The 26792-nt window shown below is 44.6% G+C and overlaps 1 protein-coding gene and 1 long non-coding RNA gene across 4 annotated transcripts in view; one reads left to right on the plus strand and one right to left on the minus strand.

Annotated features, from left to right (window-relative positions):
* Positions 1-921: 921 nt before the first annotated feature.
* Positions 922-26792, plus strand: part of DOK7 (docking protein 7) — a 41402-nt gene continuing 15531 nt past the window's right edge. For all 3 annotated transcript variants that reach the window (XM_083460718.1, XM_083460717.1, XM_083460716.1), the window contains exons 1-8: positions 922-1202; positions 1355-1400; positions 5839-6069; positions 11679-11879; positions 13937-14056; positions 16985-17092; positions 18755-19623; positions 24009-24051. In XM_083460718.1, coding sequence (XP_083316844.1) covers positions 1146-1202; positions 1355-1400; positions 5839-6069; positions 11679-11879; positions 13937-14056; positions 16985-17092; positions 18755-19623; positions 24009-24051 — 1675 coding nt within the window. In that variant the 5' untranslated portion in view covers positions 922-1145. The remainder of the gene's footprint in view (positions 1203-1354; positions 1401-5838; positions 6070-11678; positions 11880-13936; positions 14057-16984; positions 17093-18754; positions 19624-24008; positions 24052-26792) is intronic.
* On the minus strand, positions 24395-25610 carry LOC310686754. The gene is made up of 2 exons (XR_014516093.1): positions 25226-25610; positions 24395-24714 (listed from the first exon to the last, which is right to left on the minus strand). It is a non-coding gene; the product is annotated as an uncharacterized lncRNA (long non-coding RNA).

Consider the following 26792-nt stretch of genomic DNA (forward strand, 5'->3'; position numbering starts at 1 on the left):
AGGCAACAAGACCCCCCTCTTCACCTTGCTGATGTGGTCCAAAGGAAAGCAAGAGCAATACGTTTGGAACTAGTTTGGCTGAAGGAATTGCCGGAAGGAGCCTTAGGGAGTCCAGTTCCAGATTTGTTAGGACTTACTCTCAAAGATGTCCCACAAGCCAGCGGATACAGATTTTTCCTCAGGGTTTACTCCCAAAGCCTTTCCCATTAATAAGCGTAGCTGCAAGGCATCAGGGGTTTAGGATCAAAGTCTTCCTTCTCTTAAAGCTACTCACTACAATCTCAATATCTTATTAATGGTCAGTCACTATCAGTTCTGTTCAGCACATATACAGTGGTACCTTGGGTTACAGATGCTTCAGGTTACAGACTCCGCTAACCCAGAAATATTGCTTCAAGTTAAGAACTTTGCTTCAGGATGAGAACAGAAATCGCATGGCGGCGGTGCAGTGGCAGCGGGAGGCCCCATTAGCTAAGGTTAAGAACAGTTTCAGCTTAAGAACAGACCTCCAGAAGAATTAAGTTCTTAACCCAAGGTACCACTGTATGTGCATTTAGGGTTTTTTTGGGGGGGGAGTTCCCCCTCAGTGCATCACTTTACACTTGCTCGTGTTGAACCGTGTTTGCCATTTTACTGCCCATTCAATTTGGAGAAATCCTTTGGGGCTTCTACTTGTTTTTGGTATTGTAGACCTGACAGCTTCACTGCTCGCCTGTAACTTTTGATCCCTTTATGAACAATGAGCGAAAGCCAGAGAGAAGGCGAGGCAGCCAGCGGGGTGCTCCTTGCAAGGGCTAGTCCCGCAGGAGGCCGGGGGAGGCGAGCTCCTTGGGCGGCAGGTTTCCCAGGGGCAGTCGATCGCGACGTCGATCTTTCTTTCCCCCTCCCCCTAATTCCCGATCCCTTCTTCGCTGGCGGGGAGGAGGAGGAGGCGCCCGTTTGGGGTTCGACCCAGGTGCCCCAACGCCACCAGCCCCGCCGGGCTCTCCGGCCGCCTCCCTCCGGCGCGCTCCCCTTTCTTCTCCCGGCTCGCCTCCGCCCCGCCTGCTCCCACTGGCAGCAGTGACCCAATAAAGCTATTTTGAAAGTGACCCCCGCAGCAGCTCAGCCCAGCCGGCAGCAGCTGTCGGAAATCATGACTGAAGATGACGGATTCCGCGGTGGTGGTGGAGGGCCCGCTCAAGTGGAGAGACGGCAAAAAGGTCCCCGGCGCCAAGCTCCCCCGGCCGGCCTTTTCTGCCTGGGGGCTGGGGGGGTGTCGGGCGGGGGGTCGGGGGGCTGCCGGAGGGGCTCGGCGCGGTAGGGCGCGCCGCTCCCCGCCACCAACTGCATGTCTCTCTTTCTGTCTCCGCAGTGGAAGAACCGATGGGCGGTGCTGCGCAAACCTTCGCCGGTGGCGGGTGAGTCCGGGAGCGGGGGGACGGGGGACGGGACAAAGGGGCTTTTCGCTCTTTGCTTTCCCCCCTTCGCAATGAGACCCGCGAGAGGGTTCCGCGGGCGCGCCGGGAGAGCGAGGGGACCCCGTGCGCCTTGGGGCGCCCGGAGCAGAAGGGAAGGGGGCGAGGAGCGCGCTCTCCCCCTCGCCTCTCGCCGCCCTCGCTGCCCTTGTCCGTCTCGCGGCTCTTCCTTTTCCCTTCCTGTTCTGGTGGCCGGAGGGCGCGCTAATTATAGAAAGAGGATATGGAAGGGGCCTGGAAGCCTGCGCGGATCAGTTGATCCTCCTCTATAAAACCAAATCTTGGATTCCGTTTCGAACCATTTCTATATTAAGAAGGCCATGCTATGGGCCGGGTCCTCTCAGTCTGCTGGGGTATATTAAACACAAGCTGCGGGGCATAATATAAATAAATAAATAAAAAATAAATAAATAAATAAACACAGCGTAATATAAGATTATCCCGCTCCTAGATTTTTTTTCTGATGAAACCGTCTACAGTACAGTATAGGCTAGCTGCCTTTCAAAAGACCCACACCTTTCAATAAACTAATTCCACTTGCATTCTTTTCTAGCTAGTTACGTGCTGCCTCCATTTGTCTCTGTTCTTCAGCCTTTCCTTCCCAGTGACAATTGCCTCTTCTCTATGTATTCCCCATACCATTCTTCCCATAAGAAATGGCTGTGATAATGAATGGATAGGCAGTGCTTTCTTTTTAATGCATGTATTATATTGGGTATTTTAATATTAAAATTAACTTATATTGGATTGAAATTCATGCTGCGATAAATACTGAAATACACTTGCCTTCCCCCTGTTGATAATCTTGCATGGATATGTTAAAAGTACAGTTTCAAGAAAAGTTCATAATTCTTGAGAGATATTTTATTTATTGCCATAAATTAATCTTACTCATGTTGAATGGATAACAAAAAATTAGACAAACTTTCTTAGGTAAAACGTGTTATTCCAGCAACCTCTTTGGAGACCTCTCAGAATAATTTACATTTTTGGAACAATAGGTATCGTAAGTGGAATTATATATCACATAGCTTTTATCTGCTCTTTGATTAGAGGTTATCTATCTATCTATCTATCTATGAGAGACATTTTTGTATGTGTTGTAACATTTTTAAAAAAATGCATCAAGAGCTTTATGTCACATAAAAAGTGTGTGCCAATAGGTTCTCAATATTAAAAATAAAAAGTAAAAGTGGAGGAAAGCACCCCCCCAAATGACCTGTAACTGATCTTTGAACTTTGACTCCTCTGCTGGAGAGGAGATCCCAGTCTCCAGAATTGCCCTTGCCTTACATCTCAAAAGCAGGATCTGTGCTCTTCTTTTTATGCTCTCTTTTATTTTAATGACACATCTTCAACAAGGGCTTAGGTTTTTTTCTTTTAAAAAGTATGATGCAGGTGAAGATAGGTGAGCTCTATGGGGGCTGAGTCTTTTCTGCCATCCGTTTCTGGCTTGTGATGGGGAGGGAGAAGCAGAGTCTACATAAGCCAGATGCTACATCGTTTTGCGGCAATTCTTCTACTTCTCCTCACCCTGCCATTTCTTCAAAGGAGTCAGATGGGGCTTGCTTTTCTTTGGGGAGCACTTGGCAGACAAGAATGGAGAGGGTATGCTTGAGCTGCCTGCTTCTTTCCTAAACTACATGATTGCAGGAAGGCATTTTCCTTGGCCTTTTCTGTTGGTCTAGGGCAGCAGGGAAGTGGAGGCAACATGATGAACTTGAAATACAGCTGCCCTTTTCTCTATCCTGTTACACCATCCCCTCAAGTTCAAGTGGACTGGGCAGAGAGGAACAACTGGGCAGAGGGGGCACCAGAGTTTGAGAAGGATATTGACAAGCTGAAACATGTGCAGTGGAGGGCAACCAAGATGATCTGGTCTGGAAACCAAGCCTTATGATGAATGGTTAAAGGAGTTGGGTATGTTTCGCCTGGGAAACAGGAAAATGAGAGGAGATATGATAGCCTACTTCAAATATCTGAAGGACTGTCAATCGCATGGAAGATGGAGTGAGCTTGTTTGCTCCTGCTCCAGAGAGTAGGACCCAATCCAAAGAATCCAAATTACAAGAAAGGAGATTCCAACTAAACATCAGGAAGAACTTTCTGATAGACTATCTCAGAACGTGGTGAAGTATCCCTCACTGGAGGTTTTTGAACAGAGGTTGGATCTGTCAGGGATTATTTGCAGGGGTTGGACTAGATGATCCTTGGGGGTCCCTCACAACTCTATGATTCTATCAAAAGGAGGTACAATTCCTCATAGCCTTTCTGTTTTTACTCCCATTTTTCTCTCCTGCCTTTGCTGCCTTCTCAGGGCTGGGCAAGCATAATAGGCAATAGACACCTGCGAAGTTGCAGCCCCTTGCCCTTGGGCTTTCTTCCATTTGACTTCACCATTGACTTATCTTCAGGAGCAGGCAATCCATTCAGTGACAAACTACACTTTCCCCTATTCTCAGTGACATGGGTAGGATCCAGTACCCTTCGGTACAACACAGTGGTTGAGGCCTCAAAGGGTTTGCCTTATAGGGGAAACCTCAAAGGATTCGCATATGAAAATGCACTGACTTGGTTTTAAATAAGAGTTTTGAGGCCCCAGTGACTAAGCAACTTTAGACCCACTTACCTGAAAATAAGTCCTAATGAATTCAATAGGACTTACTTCTAAGTAGACATGAATAGGATTGTGCTGTAACTCAGCATTTGCTAGGGCGGAAACAGGAGCCTGCTTCTCCCATATTTGTTACTTAATACCACAAATCTCACAGCAAGATCTATGGCATCCAATGGTCCTTTAGCAGCTCCATCACTCAGATGTGGATCCCATCTTCCAGTTGGTAGCCCCTTTTTTCTCAGGAGTGAAGCTCTTTGGTAGTTCCTTAAAGAAGGTCCTCATGGTGACTAATGAAAAGAAGAAAGCCTTGGCTAAGAAGAAGAAAAGGCTACACGGTGCCAGTCCTCTCAGGTCTTCAGTCAACACTAAAGACTCAGAGAGACTACCAACCACAAGACTAAGTGACAATATCACAAGTCTTTGAGCATTTAATTGTTTAAATGCTAAATTGCTTATTTTATTATACTGTCTATAAACCATGTGTCAGGTGCGGGTGGTGGTTGCTCATGAGTAACCAGGCAGGACTCCAACCTATCTTTTACAGGTTTTATTGGTGCAAACTATTTACAGTGCAGAACCACAAAGTTCATGTCCATCTTAGTCACTTGCAGATTCTGGGAGTGGCCCCTTCCGGTTTCTCCCCCAACACAAGAACTTAGACACCCCGAATCTCTATCTCCCCTCTTTACGTTTCACCCCTCTGCGTAAGCTGGGCGACGGAAACGTTATGTGTGCCTCCTGGCCAGCCGGGCTAGGTTAGGCGCTTGGGCTTTCAGCAGCATCTTGGAGCCCTCCCTTTGCTTGGCTGCCCCCTTCCCTCTCTTCTCCGCTGGAGGTGTGGCTTTCCCCACTGCTGGACGAGGAGCTGCTCTTGCCTCCCTCCCCTGTTCCGAGGGCAGTCCCCTGATACAGTGGTGCCTCGTAATACGAAAAGAATCCGTTCTGTGATTCTCTTCGTCTAGCGGTTTTTTCGTCTTGCGAAGCAAGCCCATTGACGGATTAGCGGATTAGCGCTATTAGCGGCTTTTAGCGGCTTATCGGATCATCTGATAAGCTGCTTAGCGGCTTAGAAAAAGGGGGGGGGAAACCCGCAGGAACTCGCAAGACATTTTCGTCTTGTGAAGCAAGCCCATAGGAGATTTGTTTTGCGAAGCAGCTCAAAAACGGAAAACTCTTTCGTCTAGCGAGTTTTCCGTCTTGCGAGGCATTCGTCTTGCGGGGCACCACTGCACCATGATAAGAACGTTTGAAAAAAGAAGCCTGTGCATTGAAAATATGGAAATAAATAATTATTCTCATTCTAGTGCTTTGGTGGTAGCATGTGAAATGAGGGTGATTTCTTTCCTGCTTTCTTCAGAACAGTCACAGTGACAGAACTGGGAAGAGATATAGACAATATACGTTTATTTTCTGAATAGCTAACAAAAGATAGCATTAGGATAACGACATAGATTTTGTTTTAACCCATAAATTCATGTTGATAATCTTGCGGAGTGGTGGAATTATTTTTTCCACAAGGTGAGATGGCTTTGCAGAACATGGCAATGTTTGCACACCTGAATTAGCGTAGTACCTGTAATTATTCCTTTTGTATCTGATAAGTGCTTATATATGGTGCTTTATCATCTATACTGTATTATCTGATTAGGAAATGTTTCAGGAAATGAGTCCTGGTTAATACTAAGGATAAATTCTGATCTGCATGAGAATAAATGTTGCAATGCATCCATACTTTGTATTTGATCACAGGCTTCCATCTTTCAGATTGCTTGCTTATGCTTATATACAAGGAAAGATCTGAACGACTGAAGGGGCTGAAGGAGAGGAACAGCGTGACTTTGGAAGACATCTGTGGCCTGGATCCTGGGCTTTGTTATGAGGGTCTGAATCACACTCTTGCCATCATCTGTCTGAGTCAAGTTGTTATGCTGGGCTTTGAAAACAAGGAAACCATGCATGCCTGGGATCTGCGCATTCGCTACAGTTTAGGTGAAGGTAATGTTTGCTTCTTTTAAACACATGGTTCATTTGGTTAAAGCAAAAATATTGTCTACAGGAATGTGATTTTGGTGCATAAGGGAATTTCTGAAGTACTTTGTGATATACCGTATTTTTCGCTCCATAAGACGCACCTGACCATAAGTCGCACCTAGTTTTTGGAGGGGGAATTCAAGGAAAAAAATTAATTAAAGGAAGCGCTGAGCAGAACCTGTATGCATCCCAGACTCTGCTCAGCGCTCCCTTTCACGAGCTGCACGGAGCGTGTGTGCGGCGCTTGCAGGCTTTTCCCTGAGGAGGGAGAAGGGCAGCCCGTCTCCCTCCTCGGGAAAAAGCCCCCAAGAGCCACACACACACTCCGTGCGGCTCTTTAAAGGGAGCGCATCTCTTGGAGGCCACCTCCTGCAAAAGCCAGGGATAGCCGCGCGAAGCCTCCGCAGGGCAGCAGGATGAAGGTTCCCCGCTGCCCTTCGAAGGCTTTGCGCCGCTAAGGCAGAAGCTAAAACAGCTAGAGGGAGCGCTGCGCAGCACTTTCTCTAGCTGTTCTGGCTTCTGGGGTAGCCTGCGAAACCTCTGCAGGGCAGTGGGGAGCCTTCATCCCACCAGTGGCGTAGCGTGGGGGGTGCAGGGGGGCCAGCCGCACCGGGCGCAACATCGGGGGGGGGCATGCTCGCACTCGCAGCTCTCTGCCCGAGTGCTAAAATCCATGGGTTAGGGGGCGCAAATTACTTGCCTTGCCCCGGGTGCTGACAACCCACGCTACGCCACTGCATCCCACTGCCCTGTGGAGGCTTCGCGGGCTACCCCAGAGCTGCTCAGGAGCGTGGGGCATCTGCGCGCAGCCTGCCCGTTGCTCCCAGGGCTGACGGGGGAAGCCCTGGTCCCCCCCCCCAGCCCCAGGGACCACACATTCGCCCCATAAGACGCACAGACATTTCCCCTTAGTTTTTAAGAGGAAAAAAGTGTGTCTTATGGAGCGAAAAATACAGTAGCTTTGAGACCAGAGAGAAAAGAAAAAACATTAACAATTTTACTAGTGCAAACCTAAACAACTGTTTGGCTCCCATGGGCTTTGTAAACCTAGCATCAGTGACCATTTATACATTTTTGACTATGGCAGACCAACACGGCTACCTATCTGTAACATTTATACATATCAGCATATTCATTCATGCACCTCTGTTTTTGTGAAGGTGAATAACATGGAGTTATCTCATAGCTCTGAGCCATCCCACATTGGTCCAGAAGTATTGTGAGTCCACAATGCTTCAGAGATTACACAACTCTTGCTTTGTGTTTTGGTTGAATCATGCTTCCCCTTATCCTATTTTATTTTATTTTTGTTTTTTTTACAATGATATTGTTAACATATGATGGTTCCCTGCTCCTTGGTTGCCTTCTACAATTAGTTTGGCTACTTGTCCCTCTTTTCTTTTGCTTTTTATAGCATCTCTCAGGACAGAGATTGGGAACTTGAGGCTCTCCAGATGTTATTGCAGTAGAAATTGCATCATTGGTTGGGGCTGATGGGAGTTGGAGTGCGACAACATCTGGAGAAACGGAGGACCAGAGTTTCTCCAATCCTGTCTTAGGGTCTGTTGTCGTGACCACTTCACCCTTAGCTGTCATGTAAAAAAGTCAGTCTCATGAAGCTTGATGGTCTCAGCATTTTACGCACCATTGCGAATCAACCTGAATATGAGTGCTGGTATGCAGGAGCTTGAAGCTGGCACACTAGAAAGCTGTGTTATAAGGAAAAATTGGGGTTCTTAACGAATATCTCCACCCGTTGATGCTTAATTCCTACTCCCTACTTCTCCCATGCAGATGCCCCCTAGGTCATTTCAACCATCTGTGACTCTAAGACTGGAAGTAGGCTTAGGTAAGGGGAAAGCTTCAGGAGGAAGCTTGCTTCACTCGCTCGTGCTGGTTTATTTCTCCCCTGCAAGTGTCCCTCTACCACTGAGATGATATTTTTTTTTAAGTTTTTTATTAAATTTTACAGAATATAGAAAAAATACTAAGACAAGGACAAGAAGAAAATAAAAACACAAAATACATACTACAAAATACAACAATACACACATTAAGCATAAAAATACAAAATACAAAAATACATACATTAGAAACTGATAGTAAAAAGAAAAAGCACATATAAGAAAAACACAAAAATTCCTTCTTTCTTAATTTTAGATCTTAAATTCACATATTCTCCTGACTTCCTCACGTCCCCCGTTCTTGTATCCCTTTTCAAAGTTGGTTCAGCAAATTCATGGCCCATTAATTTATCTGTTGTTGATTTAATCTTAGATTTTATCTTGTTACTAGAACCCCCGCAATTCATTTCAATGTCATCAACATTCAGAAATTTTACAATATTTCTGCAAATAGATTTTAAATTTCCCCCAATCTTCTTCCACTGACTCTTCTCCCTGGTCTCGGATTCTGCCAGTCATCTCCGCCATCTCCATGTAGTCTATTAGTTGCATCTGCCTGTCTTCCAAGGTGGGTAGATCTTGTGTCTTCCAATGTTTTGCAATAAGAATTCTTGCTGCTGCTGTAGCGTACATAAAGAAAGTTCTATCCTTCTTTAGCACCGATTGGTCGACTATGCCCAGGAGAAAGGCCTCTGGTTTCTTCGGGAAGGTATATTTAAATACCTTTTTCAGTTCATTATATATCATTTCCAAGAAAGCCTTAATCCTTGGGCACGTCCACCAAAGGTGAAAGAAAGTACCTTCAATTTCTTTACACTTCCAACATTTATTATCGGGCAAATGGTATATCTTTGCTAGCTTGACTGGGGTTATGTACCACCTATACATCATTTTCATAATATTCTCTCTTAAGGCATTGCATGCCGTAAATTTAATCCTGGTGGTCCACAACTTCTCCCAGTCAGCAAACATAATGTTATGGCCTATGTCTTGTGCCCATTTTATCATTGCCGATTTTACCGTTTCTTCCTCAGTATTCCATTTCAACAGCAGATTATACATTCTCGAAAGTGTCTTTACATTGGGTTCTAACAATTCTGTTTCTAACTTTGATTTTTCCACCTGGAAACCAATTTTTTTGTCCAAGTTATAAACCTCTCTTATTTGAAAATAATGTAACCAGTCTCGCACCTTCTCCTTAAGCTTGTCATAACTCTGTAATTTCAATTTGTCACCTTCCTGCTCTAAAATTTCCCAGTACTTTGGCCATTTAGCCTCCATATTCAGTTTTTTCAAAGCTTTCGCTTCCATAGGTGATAGCCACCTTGGTGTTTTTCTCTCTAGAAAGTCTTTATACCTTATCCAGACATTAAACAGTGATTTCCTGACAATATGGTTTCTAAATGCCTTATGTGCTTTAACCTTGCCATACCAAAGATATGCATGCCACCCAAATATATTGTCATACCCATCAAGATCCAACACATCCATGTTCTCAAGAAGCAGCCATTCCTTCAGCCAGCAAAAAGCTGCTGACTCATAGTAAAGTTTTAAGTCTGGCAGTGCAAACCCCCCTCTGTCTTTAGCATCTGTTAGAATTTTAAGTTTTATTCTGGGCTTTTTGCCCTGCCAGACAAATCTAGATATGTCTCTTTGCCACTTCTTGAAACAATCCATCTTGTCAATGATTTGCAATGATTGGAATAAAAATAACATCCTCGGCAATACATTCATCTTAATAACAGCAATTCGACCCAGCAAGGAAAGCTTCAAATTTGTCCAAATTTCTGAATCCTTTTTCACCTCTGACCAACATTTCTCATAATTGTCTTTAAATAAATTCACGTTCTTAGATGTCATATTCACCCCCAAATATTTAACCTTCTTTACTAGTGTTAATTCTGTCTTCTTCTGAAACCTCTCTCTATCGGTGTCAATTTTTTCTCCAAAACCTTAGTTTTCGTTTTGTTCAGCTTAAAACCTGCCACTTGACCAAAGTCCTGGATTACTTCTAAAGCCCTCTTGGTGCTAGATATCGGCTCCTGTAATGTCATCACTAGGTCATCTGTACCACTGAGATGATAACTCACTTGATGGACTTCACTTGATGGAGAGCAGATTTTCTGAATAGTTGTGGCTCGAGTACAGTGGTACCTCGGGTTACATACGCTTCAGGTTACATACGCTTTAGGTTACAGACTCCGCTAACCCAGAAAGAGTGCTTCAGGTTAAGAACTTTGCTTCAGGATGAGAACAGAAATTGTGCTCCAGCGGTGTGGCAGCAGCAGGAGGCCCCATTAGCTAAAGTGGTGCTTCAGGTTAAGAACAATTTCAGGTTAAGTACAGACCTCCGGAACAAATTAAGTACTTAACCCGAGGTACCACTGTATAAGTGAGAGTGTGGTGTAGTGGTTAAGAGTGGTGGACTCGTAATCTGGTGAACCGGGTTTGCGTCTCAGCTCCTCCACATGCAGCTGCTGGGTGACCTTGGGCCAGTCACACTTCTCTGAAGTCTCTCAGCCCCACTCACCTCACAGAGTGTTTGTTGTGGGGGAGGAAGGGAAAGGAGAATGTTAGCCGCTTTGAGACTCCTTCGGGTAGTGATAAAGTGGGATATCAAATCCAAACGCCTCTTCTTCTTCTTTCTCTCTCTCTCCCCCCCCCCACTTCACATCTTGTTAAAATGCAGCCTTCCCTTTGTTGCCATTAAATTAATGTATTTTTCTGTGAAATATGAAAAAGATTGTTTCAGTACAGTGGTCCCTCCGGTTAAGTATTTAATTCATTCTGGAGGTCCGTTCTTAACGTGAAGCACCACTTTAGCTAATGGGGCTTCCCGCTGCCACTGCACCGCCACCATGCGATTTCTGTTCTCCTCCTGAAGCAAAGTTCTTAACCCGAGGTACTATTTCTAGGTTAGCAGAGTCTGTAACCTGAAGCGTCTGTAACCTGAGGTACCACTGTAGTTGGAAGTTCTTTGTTTTCCCTATGAGCCATCAGAGTAAATGAGTTGCTCTTAAAATATTCAGCCCTTTGCTGTTATATATTTAAAAATAAAATTAAAATAAAATTGTAACGAAATTACAGGAAAAGAGGTTACCAGCACCAAGTTTTATTTTATGTCTTGTAGCCTTGCTAAGCGTCATTATATGAACATGGATTAGCATGAACATTTTTATGTTAGTGGTAATGAAACCAGTCTTTGTGCCCATTTTACTGTTTAATTAAAGGTAAAGGTAAAGGTACCCCTGCCCGTACGGGCCAGTCGTGTCCGACTCTAGGGTTGTGCGCTCATCTCGCTCAAGAGGCCAGGAGCCAGCGCTGTCCGGAGGCACTTCCGGGTCACGTGGCCAGCGTGACAAAGCTGTTCTGGTGAGCCAGCACCAGCGCAGCACACGGAAACGCCGTTTACCTTCCCGCTATAAAGCGGTCCCTATTTATCTACTTGCACTTAGGGGTGCTTTCGAACTGCTAGGTGGGCAGGAGCTGGGACCGAAAGACGGGAGCTCACCCTGCCGCGGGGATCCGAACCGCCGACCATGCAATCGGCAAGTCCTAGGCACTGAGGTTTTACCCACAGCGCCACCCGCGTCCCATTACTGTTTAATTATTTTTGGCAAAATGATTAAATTAATCCCTTGTACTTTCATTTCCCCCTCCTTCTGATAGTTCACAGGTTTCATGTTGTGGTAGCGCCAGGAACTAAACTGGAGAGTGGTCCAGCAACTCTCCACTTTTGCAATGATATCCTAGTACTAGCAAAAGATAACCCACCCTCTATCATGGGACAATGGAAACTCTCAGATCTGCGACGCTACGGAGCTGTTCCTAATGGATTTGTCTTTGAAGGAGGAACTCGGTGTGGTTTCTGTGAGTTTTCTGCACTTAAATTTTGATTAGCTTTTTGAATATAGAAAATTGTAGGATGATAGCATCTCATCAGTTAGGGATCTGTATGTAAGAATATATATATTAAAAATATTAGGGCTGCAAATAAAGTGGCAAAATGGTCCTAAAATATAATGTTCTAGGACCATTTTGTTTGTTTAGATGATGTTGCTGATTTTAGTTTGTTGTTTTAAAATGTTCTATTATGTCTGTGAACAACTATGGGGCTGTGAAACTGTGTGGATGTGCATTTTTCTCAGAAAGGGGAGGTTTATTTGCACAGCTTGACATATCCCACCCCATTCTATGGCTTTTAGTCACATTGGCTAGCTGTGCCCCTTTGATAATGAATGTATTCTCTTCCAAGAACTGGAAAAACATTATTCTGTCAAGTAATGTAGAGCATTCATAGGGCATTGTAGACATCAATAAATTAGAGGTAAAATGAATTTTTGTGAGGTTTGATTTTTGTGTTGAAATATGAATATTGAAATATGAATATGGATGAACCTTTCAATACAGCTAAGCAAATCTCTCTCCCCGTCTCCCCCTCCCTCTCTCACTCACACACACAATCAAAATAGTGTATTTTCCCATTTTTTTGTTAATCACAGTTCAAACAGACCTATGCAAATGCCCCCCCCCGAACTTAATGTTTAGGCACTAGGGAATTTTGTAGTCCCATTAGGAGCAAGGGAACTGTGCATTCTCAAAATTTCTCAGAATAAGCTTGGAGAATCTCCTTTATACACTTTCTGAAAGCCTTCCATCTTCCTTGTACAGAAATAATGATTTGACTCAACATTGTGAAATTTACCCAGTTAATTTCAATTGCCTCTCCAGCTTTGTTTAACTTTGATTCAGTGATTGATTTTGCTGATTTATTAGCACACTCACAAACTCTTGAGTCTATTTTTAAATAAAGCATATTTTGGGTTTTGCAAGGTAATTTTTTAAAAGAAAGAAATGGTTTTTTTAAAGGGATTTCCAAGTTTTTTTAAAAAAGAAATTTTAAATTGAGCTGTTGGAAGAACAATATTCTTACTCTGTAAAATGTTTTTTTTTAATGGATATTCAGCTGCTGTCCACTATAATGGCTCCCCCTAGTGAGTAGCAAAGGAGGCAGCTATTTTTATGAGTTTGAATTTTCCAAAATTCACCTCAGAACAGGTGTTGGGGGGGGGGGCAGGAAGCAGCTCCCTTGCAAAAGAATTTTGTCTCCCTGTCATTAAAATATTTCCTAATAAAAATACCCCATTTGAAACAGCTGTAAACCAGTCCATGTCAGTTTATTACAGGATTTGGGAGCTAACCCTGTGGACTATTTTAGGGATTGTGTGGTTTCCTGGAGCCTTAATATCCAGATTTCACTCACTTTATTCCCAAGTCTAAAATGTGGACAAATATTAGATAATGTTTCGGGGGAAACAGACTGAAAAATTAAGAATCATTTTTGTCAATGAAATAATAAAAAAGACTTTTTGGCTTATTTCTAGGAAAAAAACAAGTAGTAAAATAATATTCAAAAAGGAAAGGCAGTTAAAATTTCCTTTTGAAAGCATTTGATCACTATTCATTCTAGACTGAAATAATATATTCAAAATGTTTGATAGAAGATCGGGTTCTTGTTTCATTGTGTCCAAACCACCGTAAAAAAAAGCCTTCTGCAACTATGTGGTTTTTGCTATATTTAATTATCCACTAAGACAAGAGCCCAATAATGTGTTGCCCTTCACAAACAAAAGTTCACAATGCGGCACAAGATAGCACCTTTTCCTCTCTGGTTCAGGAATTTGACCAAAACAGCAACCACAAGTCCATATTATTATAGTGCTCTGGTCTAGTACAGAAACACCGGATGGTACACAGGTTAAGAACCTCTGAAATGTGACCGCTTAAGGATAAGATCTTTCTGGAAGCAATTCTAGAGCCAGCATAGCATATAGATTGCTCCTTAGGTTCTTTTAATGTTGCATAAATATGCCAATGTGTCATTCATCCAGAATTAAAATTGTCCTAAACGTTTTGCTTTCTTTCAGGGGCTGGTGTGTTTTTTTTATCTTGCATGGAAGGAGAAAAGATCAGCTTTCTCTTTGATTGCATTGTTCATGGCATCTCTCCAATGAAAGGCCCTTTTGGTCTACGTCCAGTCCTGCCAGGTTAGTTTTGGATGTATAGCATAACTAGCACTTTTTTTTCAGCCGGAACTCAGTTCCAGCACCTCCCAGGTACGCGCCATTGCCATTATAAGAGAACAAGGGGTGCATTTATGGTGAGTTCTGGCACCTCTTTTTCTAGAAAAATAGCACTGTGCATAACCATGTAACAAGGGAGTTTAGCTTGTATAATATATTACACTTTGATTGGAATAAGAGGTTCTGGATGCATAAAATGTTTGTCATCATTAAACATCAAAACACAATTACATGTACATTTTTCCTTGGATTGTCTAAATAAAAGGTATATATATAGTTGCATAGGTAAAGAGACCCCTGACAGTTAAGTCCAGTCGCGAATGACTCTGGGGTTGCGGTGCTCATCTCGTTTTACTGGCCGAGAGAGGCGGCGTTTGTCTGCAAACAGTTTTCCCGGGTCATGTGGCCAGCATGACTAAGCTGCTTCTGGCGAAACCAGAGCAGTGCACGGAAACGTCGTTTACCTTCCCGCCGGAGCGGTACCTGTTTATCTACTTGCACTTTTTGGTGTGCTTTCGAACTGCTAGGTTGGCAGGAGCTGGGACTGAGCAATGGGAGCTCCCCCCATGGCAGGGATTCGAACCGCTAACCTTCTGATCGGCAAGCCCTAGGCTCTGTGGTTTAGACCACAGCGCCACCTGCGTCCCATATAGTTGCATAAATGTTTATAAATGTTAAAAAGCTAGAGGGGGACCCAACTTTAATTTGAGATGTTGAGTTGAGTTGCATCACACTACTCTGAAAATTAACTTGTTAAACTTTGACATAATTGGAAGTTGCCAGGTAATTAATTTTGAAAGTAAAAATTTTCCTTGCTAGGCAACCATCAAGAGCATTGCTATTAGTTCAGTTTAGTATCAGGTGAATCATAGGATCATAGAATTGTAGAGTTGGAAGGGACTCAAGTGGCAGCTGGTCTAATGCAATGCAGGAATCTCAACTACAACAGATGACCATCCATTTCTGCTTGTAAACCACCACATTCACCAGAGTCCACCACATTCTAAAGAAGTCCATTCCACTGTCAAAAAGCTCTTACTGTGAGAAAGTTCATCCCGATGTTTAGTTGGCATCTCCTTTCTTGTAATTTGAAACTATTGGTTCAAGTCCTATCCTCCAGAGCAGGAGAAAACAAGCTTGCTTCATCTTCCATGGGACATACCCAACTCCCTCAACCTTTCCTCATCAGTCTTGGTTTCCAGACGCTTGATTATCTTGGTCACTCTCCTCTGCACATGTTCTAGCCTGTCAATATCCTTCTTAAATTGTGATGACCAGAACTGGACATAGTACTCCAGGTGTGGTCTGACCAAGGCAGAATAGAGTGGTGCTACACCCTCAGAACGGCTGACTGGCAGGCTAAACCAAGTGAGGGTAGCCAATGGATCTTAAATCTTGGTGAGTTAGGGACTTGCCCTGCATGTGAAGACAGGCTCTGGTGGATTGAGCAGAAGAGACCCACAGTGGGCCATTGGTCAAGAAGGCAGTTTCTGCACGTGCTGTCAAGGGAAGTAAGGACAGATGGGGCTCAACCTCGGAGAAGCAAAACTCTAATCCTAAACCTCCGCTGCCTTTTGGGATATCTTTGGGAGAAGAAAAGTCTCAGGAGTAAACGCTAGACAAATCCAGAGTGGAGTCCCTAAGATGGTTGGATGGAGCCTTGTACACTCCTTCCAGCAACTCCTGCAGCCAAGCTGATGCCAAACATATTGCTCTGCTTTTCTTTGGACCACCTCAGCGAGGCCAAGGGGGGGGGGGTTGTTGTCTGGGCAGCCCAGGACCTCCAGACACACGGCCCATTCTTGCACCCTGGGGAGGTCACTTTGGTGCTGTTAACGCAAAGGTTAGACTTCACCCCTGGAGGCAGACTCCATTGTCTCTCGAGACAGATGGATGCCAACAACAACTGGTTGGTTAGAAGGAAACAATCATATTGTGTAGTTTGAAATACATAAATACATTATTAGCACCCCAAATTTTTAGTCCAAGCATCATTAGCTCAGTTGTATCTCATAGCATGAGACAAACCTTGAAGAAACATGATTTACAGGCCAATTCTACAAGTGTTGACTCAGCTGTAAATCCCAGTAGGCTCAATTGGCCTCACTTTCTGATAGGTGTGCATAGGATTTCAGCTGTTAAATATTTAGAACATTAACACTTAAACTTCAAAGTGGTTCAAGAAATCACTGTGTGGTCTTCAACAACCTAGATTAAAATTTGTGCATCCTACCAGATTAAATGAGGGCATGGTTGTCACTGAAAGGAAAGTAATATCTGACAAATGGTGAAAATAGCATTGATGTCTAGCCATTCAAATATCTTTTTACAAATGTATTAACTGTAATAATTACTGAAATTCCTCACTGGAAAATGGAAGAACAAGTATTGTCTGCTAAGAAGGAATTATGAATTTATCATTTTACAGTGGTACCTCGGGTTAAGAACTTAATTCGTTCTGGAGGTCCGTTCTTAACCTGAAACTGTTCTTAACCTGAGATACCACTTTAGCTAATGGGGCCTCCGACTGCTGCCGCCGCACAATTTCTGTTCTCATTCTGAAGCAAAGTTCTTAACCCAAGGTACTATTTCTGGGTTAGCAGAGTCTGTAACCTGAAGCATCTGTAACCCGAGGTGCCACTCCTGGAGGGAGTTATTAGCAGCTGATATTAAAAACCTCCCCTTCTGATGCTATGTGTGAAGATTTTGGGAGGCAGGAAAGAACAGAACTCCGGTACCGGAACCCTCTTGATTATAAAGCAACAAAGTGCTCGTGTTTAAGGTTCGCAGGCAGCTCCAGGTGCTCTACTTAGACTATTAAAGTGGAAGCGTTGTTGTTTTTTACAGCTAAGTCTCAGTTGTGATTTGTCACTTTGGATTTGTTTTTTTAAGACCCCAGCATAAATCCTGCATGCACGGAAGAGAGAGTGGCCCATGAAGCTTTGCAGTTAGAGAAGCGACTCAGCCTTCTGTCCCATACAAGTTATCATGGGAGTGCAGGTAAGGACAAAGTACATCATCCACCTGGGCGTTTGATTCTGTTTTCTCAGGCCTCTGGCATAAGGGGTGGTGGCACGTGGGCCACAAGGCCTCTCCAACTGACTCACCAACCACTTCTCCCAGGCCCCACACCCTCTGAGGCCCCTCGCTTTCTGCAGCCCTGGTTCCAAGGCCGTACAGCCATTTCCCCCTGAGCAGCAGTACCAGATTGTGGGAGGCATGAAATTTCCACCGCCCGTTTGTGATGTCTCCCCGCCTGCTGCTGCTCCGCTGATTTGCAAGAACAAGTGGGAAAGGGGGGGGGGCATGGCTGCCCACAGAGGAGGGGGTTGCTCTCTTCCCTCGTGGGCAGGTCACCATGTTTCTGTGCTATTGGAAAAAGAGAGGACTCTCCGTGGGGTGTTTCTCTCTCTTTGATCTCACCCACTGCAGGCTTTCAAGCCCCTAGAAGCTGGCCAGGGAGTGAATGTGCCCTCAAGTGATGTCCCCTTACCTGATAAAGGGCTTTTCCACACTTCCTCTTCCCTGCAGCTTTCCCCCATGGAAAGCACTCAATCAGAGCAAATGGCAATTGGGGTTTTCCCCAGGTTGCCATTTGTTCTGATCTCTTGCGAGAGTGGGTTTTACTTTGGAAAGGAGCAGCAGGGCAAGGGTGAAAGCCCTCGGACATGTGTTTTCTAGGCATCACACAAGCGGAAGTGTGGATGAGCCCTTAAAAGGTAAAGGTAAAGGACCCCTGACAGTTATGTCCAGTCGCAGACGACTCTGGGGTTGTGGTGCTCATCTCACTTTACAGGCCAAGGGAGCCGGAGTTTGTCCACAGACAGTTTTTCCGGGTCATGTGGCCAGCATGACTAAGCTGCTTCTGGCGCAATGGAACACTGAAACCAGAGCAGTGCAAGGAAAAGCCATTTACCTTCCCGCCGGAGCAGTACCTATTTATCTACTTGCACTGGTGTGCTTTTGAACTGCTAGGTTGGCAGGAGCTGGGACCAAGCAATGGGAGCTCACCCTGTTGCGGGGATTCGAACCGCCGACCTTCTGATTGGCAAGCCCAAGAGGCTCAGTGGTTTAAACCACAGCACCACCTGCGTCCCTGGGACGAGCTCTTAGACTCCTCAAAATAGCTAAAGCTAAAGTCACATCTAGGCCATGGCTTTAGACTAGAGAGATGATGAGGTGAAATTTGTCATTGGGTATATTTGCCGTTCTTCATTCTCCTGTAGCAGTTGTGGGGTACCTCTGGCCTAGTGGCCTAATTAGATTTGGCATGAATCATAATTTGGTCCACACCTGATGTCACACATGATGTTGGGGTGGGGCAGGTAGAGACAGGGCTTCAAAGGGACAACTGGAAGCTTTGTGTGAGCTTCTGGCGGTTCCTTTGCAAGTGGGGCTCCTTGTCAATGTCAATCAGCCGGATGCTGCTGACAGGGTCCCGTTCTGGAACTGGCTGCACTAGGAAGTTTCCCACTGGAAAATCCCTAATGCAGCCAAGGGACTTGGTTTCTCTAAATTGAGTGTTACTCCCCTCACAGATGTAGTGATCTAGAACTCCCTGAACTGTCAAAGTCAGAAGTATGGCTGATACCCCAGCTATCATCTCTCTTTATAGTTCAGCCATTTCCACTTGAATCGTCAATCTCCTTTCTTTCACCCTAGGTGATGATAGAAGCTTATCAAGTTCATCTTCGGACACAAGCCATTCTGATGCTAGCATTGGGAGCAGATTGACTATTTGGGCAGACCAGTCTTCAGCCAGTACTTCTCAAGAAAGTCATGGATTGCCTGCAGCAAAGGGAATTCATCTTGGGGAGGAGAAGGCCCATTCAGAAGGTGTCCGCAGCATCACCAAACCACCTCCTAAGCTGCTTCGATCCAGACAGCTGCAGGAAATAGGCCGCCAAAGTTCTTCTGATAGTGGGATAGCTACTGGGAGTCATTCTTCTTACTCAGGAAGTTTTTCTTCATATGCTGGGAGCCTGGACATTTGCCGTGGTGATGAATTTGGATCATTGTTGAGTCTGCCGCTGAACCTCCCTTCAGACCAGAATATATGCACTTGCCCACCAGGTGATCACCTGAGGAGCCCCGGCCTGGAGTACCAGGTTCCCAGTTCCCTTAGACACGCCTATGACACACCCAGGAGTTTGCTACAGGTAGCTGCTAAAGACACACAAAGTTCAAGTTCAGATTCCTCATTATCCAAGGGTGAATCGTCTCAAGTAATTAGTGACCTCAAACTGCCATTGCCACATCTGGAAGAACAAGCTTCTCCTGAGCACAGAGGGGAAGCGGGCATGCAAGCAGCTCTCCCCCAGGAACATGCCAAAGACTCATCGCTTGAGGCAAGCATAGATTTTGTTTCAAGGTGGTCACATATAAGACAACAAGCACAATTGTTAGATTCTAGAAGTACTGATGTGGCAACATTCATTGGGGTCTCCAGCAGCCCGTGTGAACTGTGTAGCTCTCCTTCTGGGACAACTCGAGCTTTCTTTTCACCTTGCCCAGTCTGTGGAGGGCTAAAGGTAAATCATTGTTCTGAGCACATGCTGGTCTTGTTTGTAGAATTGTGTGCATTGTATGGGCGGATAAATGCTACTATATATGTGCCAATGGTAGCTGAAATCAGTTACCGTCAGGAAAACATTAACAACAACAGGTAAATGTTATTTTATTCATTACATTTATACCCAACCTTTTGTTCCATTGAATTCAGGGTGTCATGCTTAAGGTTACTGGGTGATTTTCCATGCAGACACTGACCAGCCCAGGTTTGCTGAGCTTTAGCCTTCATACCTTGTCCCAGGACTATGTGGAGCCTCTAAGATGGTTGGAGGGCACCTTGCAGGCCTCCTTCCAGCAACTCCTGCAGCCAAGCTGGGGCCAAATGGATTGCTCTGCTTGCCTTTGGTCTTGTCATCTGAGCAGTCATACACACTGCCTGGGCTTGTGCCCCGGAGAGCTCACTTTAGTGCTGCTAACACGGTTGTTTGGCTTCACCCCTGGAGGTACGCTCCACTGTCTATTGAGACAGACAAGTGCCAATGATTCTTTTCCCATTTTGGAGGGCCAAATGTTCCTGAAGACAACTATTAAGTCTGTAGGAGAAATCAGTTTGATCCATCAGAAATAACTGAACATTTGTTCAGACTTTTATTAAAATAAATTGTGTTGGGCCATTCTGGTCAGGATATGGTTCCTGCCAGCCAGCTCATAATTCAACTGAAGATTGCCCCTAGTCCAGGAGTGGGAACCTTTTCTCTATAAAGGGTCAATGGCACTGGTGGAGGAAGAGGAGTGCGGGGGGAGTGCACCGCCCCCGGCAGCACGAGCCTGGTGGGGTGCCATCGCGGCTGCCCCCCTGCCCGCACTGGGTGCCACACCCCCGCAGGCGGCGTGCCATGCCCCCAGGACACACACCATGCCCCTGCAGGTGGTGCGCCACGCCCCCAGGATGCACAACATGCCCCTGCGGGTGGCGCACTATGCCCCCGGGATGCGCACCAGCCATACCTCTGCCTGCTCTTTGCCCCCCGGTGCCAGAGCATGAAGCTCCGCCACTGGTCAGTGGTGCAATAGGTCAGTGTGTCTCACTGCTAACCAGAAGGTTGGTGGTTTGAGCCCCCCCAGCGACAGCTGTGGACAGGATTCCTGCATTGCAGGGGTCCCTTCCTTCCAACTCTGGTGCTATGATTCTATTACTCTCTGGAAAAGCTAGTCAAGGGCTATAACTGATGGTGGGCCAAGCCAGAGCCAAAAATGAGCAGTATTTGCAGCATTTTAGAGCTTGCTCGCTCTCTGTGCCACCCTGACTTTGAAACTGGGCCAAGCGTTGCATGCTGCCTGGGCGCCATCAGGCCCTTAGCCCAATAGTGTTATTGTACCACTTGCTATATCTAGATGTTCAAGTGGAAAGTTTCATCCTTTTAAAGAAAAGTGATTCAGTTCTTTGTCTCTGCAAAATCTTTAGGTGAGCAGCTCCACAATATAACCATGCCTTATTGCACTGGCATTTTAGCTCCTTGAAAATATGGTTGGTTGAATGTGGCCTGAAAATGAGACAAAACATGGTACTTATACTAGTGAAAAGTTTATTGCAACAGGTTGGGGGAGCATGAAAAAAGTTGGGCCAAGTACACTATTAAGTCTTGAGTAAACATCATGGGTCATTCATATACAGTGGTACCCCGCAAGACGAACGCGCCTCGGAAGACGAAAAACTCGCTAGACGAAGGAGTTTTTCGTTTTCTTAGCCGCTTCGCAAGACGCATTTCCCTATGGGCTTGCTTCGCAAAACGAAGCTTGCCCCGCAAGCTCTTTTGAAGCAAGGGGCGGCAACGGGGAGAAGCGATCTTCTCCCCTCCGCCCCTTCCCTTGCTTTAAAACAGGTCTGGGGACAGAGGGGAAGGCGCGCAGCGCTTCCCCTCTGTCCCCGGACGGTCTCCATAGGAACGCATTGATTGATTTTCAATGCATTCCTATGGGAAACCGTGCTTCGCAAGACGAAAAACTCGCAAGAAGAAAAAACTTGTGGAACGAATTAATTTCGTCTTGCGAGGCACCACTGTATATAATTCAGAGTCTGGTTACTGTGCTGGTTAAGAATATATGAAGTACCATAACTGAGGAACTTTAAATATAATGATCTTACTCAGCTGTCACAGTCTTGCTTGTGCCATTTCCCCCTGCTGTTCCTGGCGACTTTTTGACTGACTGGTTGCTTCCAAAGGCCTCCAGACAGAGACCATTGAGAAGGGGGAAGTTTGGGATGCCACTGTAATTTTAGCTTTTCTAATAATAGGGCAGTGGTGCAAAAAGTGTTAGGCAAATTGACCAGTCCTCTTTCAGAATTTGCCAGGGCCTGAGATGGGCAAATGGGAGGACTAGTATCTCTGAAAATGTGCCATGTTAGAAATTAAGTGCTTAGCGTGATTTCTAAATCAGCACATGTTCAGAATACCCGTTGTAAGGAAAATCAATAGGAGAGCTGCTGTGTCATGCCTGGCTTGCAAACCACCCTGGAATTTCTGAATGGTGACTGTTGATAACAGAATGCTAGACAGATGAACTTTGATTGCCGGGATGCCACAATTATTTTCCTGTTCTTACGAGGATTTGGTCCTACTCTTTGGCTTCAAGTCGTTTGTCCCTCATATCTGCTGTGTGGTGGCTGCTTTATGTTTCTCAGTGATGAGGGAGCAGGCATGCAACAGAGGCTTACTTCTTTATTGCTGCACATATTCCAGGGCTGAGACAATACAGAAATATATACTAGGCTTGCTTTTTCTCCATTTAGCAGTGTGGGCCTACTTGCAGTGCGCTGGTCTGCATGTAACCATAAACCAATAAATTCAGTGGTGTCCTGAACTTTCCAGAAGCAGGGGTTAGTGGCTAGTGGGATTGATTTATTCATTACATTTCTATATCTCATGATAACAACTTTCTTGGGCAGCTTGCAATGTCAATAAACTATTAAAATGCACCGGTCACTTACAGAAGAATAAAACATCAGGCTTCAACAGAATTTAAAAGATTTAAGATTAATTTAAAGAAATTGAAGAAATTAAAAAGGTTTGTGCCTCCCACAAAAAACTCTAAAATAGGTGCTAAGTGAGCCTCTCTGGGAACAGCACTCCACAGCCAAGGTGCCAGTGCCAAAGGGGGCCTCTCTCTACCAGCCCCTTGTTAAAAGATATTGTAGTTTAATGTTGAATGAACAGCCTGCTGGTGCATGCTGATCAATAATGCCTGATTTGCTCCTCCTCGGCCCCTGCTTTTGCTGCATTGAGGAGAAGACAAACCAGATTCTTTCTTCACATTACATGGAAACCCCTCACTTGCCTTTTCCACATTTGTGGAAGCCAGGGCAATTCCTCCTGGAGCTCAGTTGAAGTTGGCTGACCATGGTAAGTCCCCCAATGGGGTTGTTGTGGGGGTGCAGCAATGGGGTAGGACAGGACAGGGGCAGACTTGCACCTATTCCAAACGCCTTTCAGCTCAGCCATGTGAACCCAGTTGAACTTACACCAGCAAAAATGATAATGTAAGTCAAAGCCTTCTTTTAAAGTCTTGTTTTCCCTCTGCCAGGCTCAGGACAGCTCAGCAAGCACTAGCCCCGGTGCTGGACAGAGTTTGGGAAAGGAGTAACTTATGCCTGCTTAACTCAAGGCAGAGTTAAGTTCTGCTGGATTCCTATAGTTAGGAGTGATCTGTTTTTTTAATTTAATAGTGATGATCTTCTAGTTCGTATGGAGGTCAATTTCAGCCTAAAGTGTTCATCTGTTGCATATATATAATCATTTACATATGCATAAAGGATTAATCATTTCAAATGTACTTGTAAAATTATTCACAAACAATATTGAGAGCTGGACTGACAGGATTTGAGCTCATTCAAACAAGGTACAGTGGTGCCTCATAAGACGAAAAGAATCCGTTCTGTGATTCTCTTCGTCTAGCGGTTTTTTCGTCTTGCGAAGCAAGCCCATTGATGGATTAGCGGATTAGCGCTATTAGCGGCTTTTAGCGGCTTAGCTGCTGATCGGATCAGCTGATAAGCGGCTTAGCGGCTTAGAAAAAGGGGGGGAAAGGGGAAAAAACCAGCAGGAACTCGCAAGACATTGTCGTCTTGCGAAGCAAGCCCATAGGAGATTCGTTTTGCGAAGCACCTCCAAAACGGAAAACCCTTTCATCTAGCGGGTTTTCCGTCTTGCGAGGCATTCGTCTTGCGGGGCACCACTGTAAATTTATTATGCAGTTCCTTGGAACTTTTATCAACAATATTAAATTGAAAATAGTTTTGAGAACAGTTTATCAGGTGAAAAATTTCAGTGTTAAGTTTGCAAGAAACTCATTCATGATAATGCATCTGTTTTTGTTTTTTTCTCTCTCTCTGTTTTTTTTAAAAAAGGAAACGTCCATTTTATCATCTGGAATTTTACCAGCCAGCCCAGGTAAGAGGCAATGAGATTTTTGCTAGATGTTGACACCTGTTGATTTCAGTACTCAGGGAAATGAAATTACAAGTTAAGGTCCCAATCCACAAGACTGCAATATTTATTCTTGGATTTTAAAGAAGACAAAAAGAAAAACAAGTCTTAAGCTTAAGGAGAGCAAAGTATTAATAAATTCACTCTGTATCAAAAAGAATTGTAAACTCATGTGTGTCATCCCTCACACTGTGCTGATTTTACAGCTACCTATATTTACCTGGTCTTTGAGCCCTAATCCTCTTTCTTTGTGGGTTGGGCAAGTCTGTACATGCACACAAAACAAAACCCCCCTCAACGTCCCCCCTTCTTTCCTTCCCATCCCCACCCCTATAACTTTGCTTCATATCGGGTATATTTTCCTTACGAGTCATGTGTGCAAATAGATCCTGTTTCTACAGGCTCCGGCATTCATTTCAGTAGAGGAAACAGCATGGTACATGCAAACAACCTCCTCCATAGAAGCCAACTGACAAGTTTTTGTGGGTGTGGATCTCTGTGTGCCCACATTTCCCACTAGTTGAAGGTTCTAGTTTGTCTTCAAAGTCAGCAAGGTCCAAGACAGAGAGCATTACAATAGCCAGACAGATATAGCAAAATCCCCTCAACTACCTTCAACAAGCATTCCTAGTTACAGTGTTGCCTCGCAAGACGAAATTAATTCGTTCCGCAAGTTTTTTCTTCTTGCGATTTTTTCGTCTTGCGAAGCATGGTTTCCCATAGGAATGCATTGAAAATCAATCAATGCGTTCCTATGGAGACCGTCCGGGGACAGAGGAGAAGCGCCTTCCCCTCTGTCCCCGGACCTGTTTAAAGCAAGGGGCAGCGGGGAGAAGATTGCTTCTCCCCGTTGCCTGCCCCGCAATCTCCGGGGACAGAGGGGAAGGCGCGCGCGCCTTCCCCTCTCTCCCCGGACCTGTTTTAAAGCAAGGGAAGGGGCAGCGGGGAGAATCGCTTCTCCCCGGACCCCTTTTGAACCAAGGCTGCGCTTCCCCGCTATCCCCGGAGCTTGCGGGGCAAGCTTCGTTTTGCGAAGCAAGCCCATAGGGAAATGCGTCTTGCGAAGCGGCTAAGAAAATGAAAAACTCCTTCGTCTAGCGAGTTTTTCGTCTTCCAAGGCGTTCGTCTTGCGGGGTACCACTGTACTCTACCTCCAAAGATGAGGAAGTAACAGCCCTGTCAGTTGCAAGCCAAACCACCCCCTGCCTCCTAGGCCAAATCAAACTCTCCAGAGTCCAAAGAGATCCAGCCAGAATCACCTTTGACTTCTCTGGCGTGAGCTTCTGCCATACAGGACTTGGAAGTAAATATGAGGGTTGAAATCCAATACACATCTGAAGGCATTAGCCTTCTTGACCCAAGGTGACCTATTTTTCCAGAAGTTACTTAAGAACCAAATCAATCAATTTTTTATTTCTTGGAAAAATAGGTTTCAAATAATCCTTTTGACTTTATGTTCATTTCTCTCTGTAATCTGTTCTTACAAATTAATAATGATTATTATAACATAACAATGTGCATCTAGGTGCAAGGCCAATTAAAATAATTCCTGCTGACATTATTTTACTTGGTTGGAGATGGCTCTTCCATTTCTGTTGTCACGCAAGTGGGAATACATATCTTATTTTGTTGTCCTTGGCTACTAGTCATGTGCAGTTGCTATATTGTGGTCAATTGTGTTATATTTTTAGTGTTAATGATATCTAATGGATATCAGAAAGGCTGCAATAGGAAATAGAAAAATGTTTTAACTGATTCCTTTCATCAGCTGAATTAGCTTTATTTTTATGCTGAATTTTTGTTCCAAAGCAGTCAATAGAATAATGACTTTATCTCTCAGTGACTCCAAAGGTGGGAGGAATAGTAGTAGGAAGAAGAAAGAGGGAATTGATTTATCTATTACTGCCATACTGCCATGAATATCTCTACAAAGCAATTTATTTTGAGCAACTGGGCACAATAGAACCATAAATGATTTTTAGTATTAAGTTGGAGATGTTTTTAAAACAGGTGGTGCTTCTATGATAGTGTTTTGGTCCCCGAAAGCAAACGAAGGACAAACTTTACAAGTAGATAGGCATAGTATTTGGAGAGGCAATTTCCTCAAACAAACCTAGGTCAAAGAAGCAAGTAGTCAGTATTTTTTATGAGATAGATAGTTATGCTTTATTTTTCTATTCAGATAGGAAAGGTTGTGTGTGTGGAAAGTCACAGGCAGTAGTCTTTGCATTTAAACTACAAGTTGGAAGACCTTTTGTGAAGAACTTCATCACAGGAATGCTGGCTTTGGTAGTATCCCCATGGTCAAAGCAATGTTTGCTGTAGTTCTCGGTCCTTGGAGTTCCTGTGATGAATTAATTATGCTTGAATTACTTAAGAAAACGAAGTTTAATGAGGAGTAAGCTCCATGAAAGATAAGAAAATCCTGTTTACAGATGATCTTCTGGAGTTCATTTTTATGCCCATCTTATGTGGTACCGATCCTGAAGTGCAGATTGCACCATATGGGAAAGCAACTGTTCCCTTGTAGAAATTGTAAAAAGTACCATGACAAACTTTTCTCTCTAGTTTGATAGGTTTAATAGTTTTGATTTTCCAGGTGTCCCCTCACATAAAATTGAGGTGAACTAGTCCTTCTGTGGAGCTGTACCGTTTCTAATCAGATGTGTCTGCTATTACTGTCATTCAGTTAGGTAGACTGTCTT

Source organism: Podarcis liolepis (assembly GCF_965112155.1).
Source record: "Podarcis liolepis genome assembly, chromosome: 9".
NCBI lineage: Eukaryota > Metazoa > Chordata > Lepidosauria > Squamata > Lacertidae > Podarcis > Podarcis liolepis.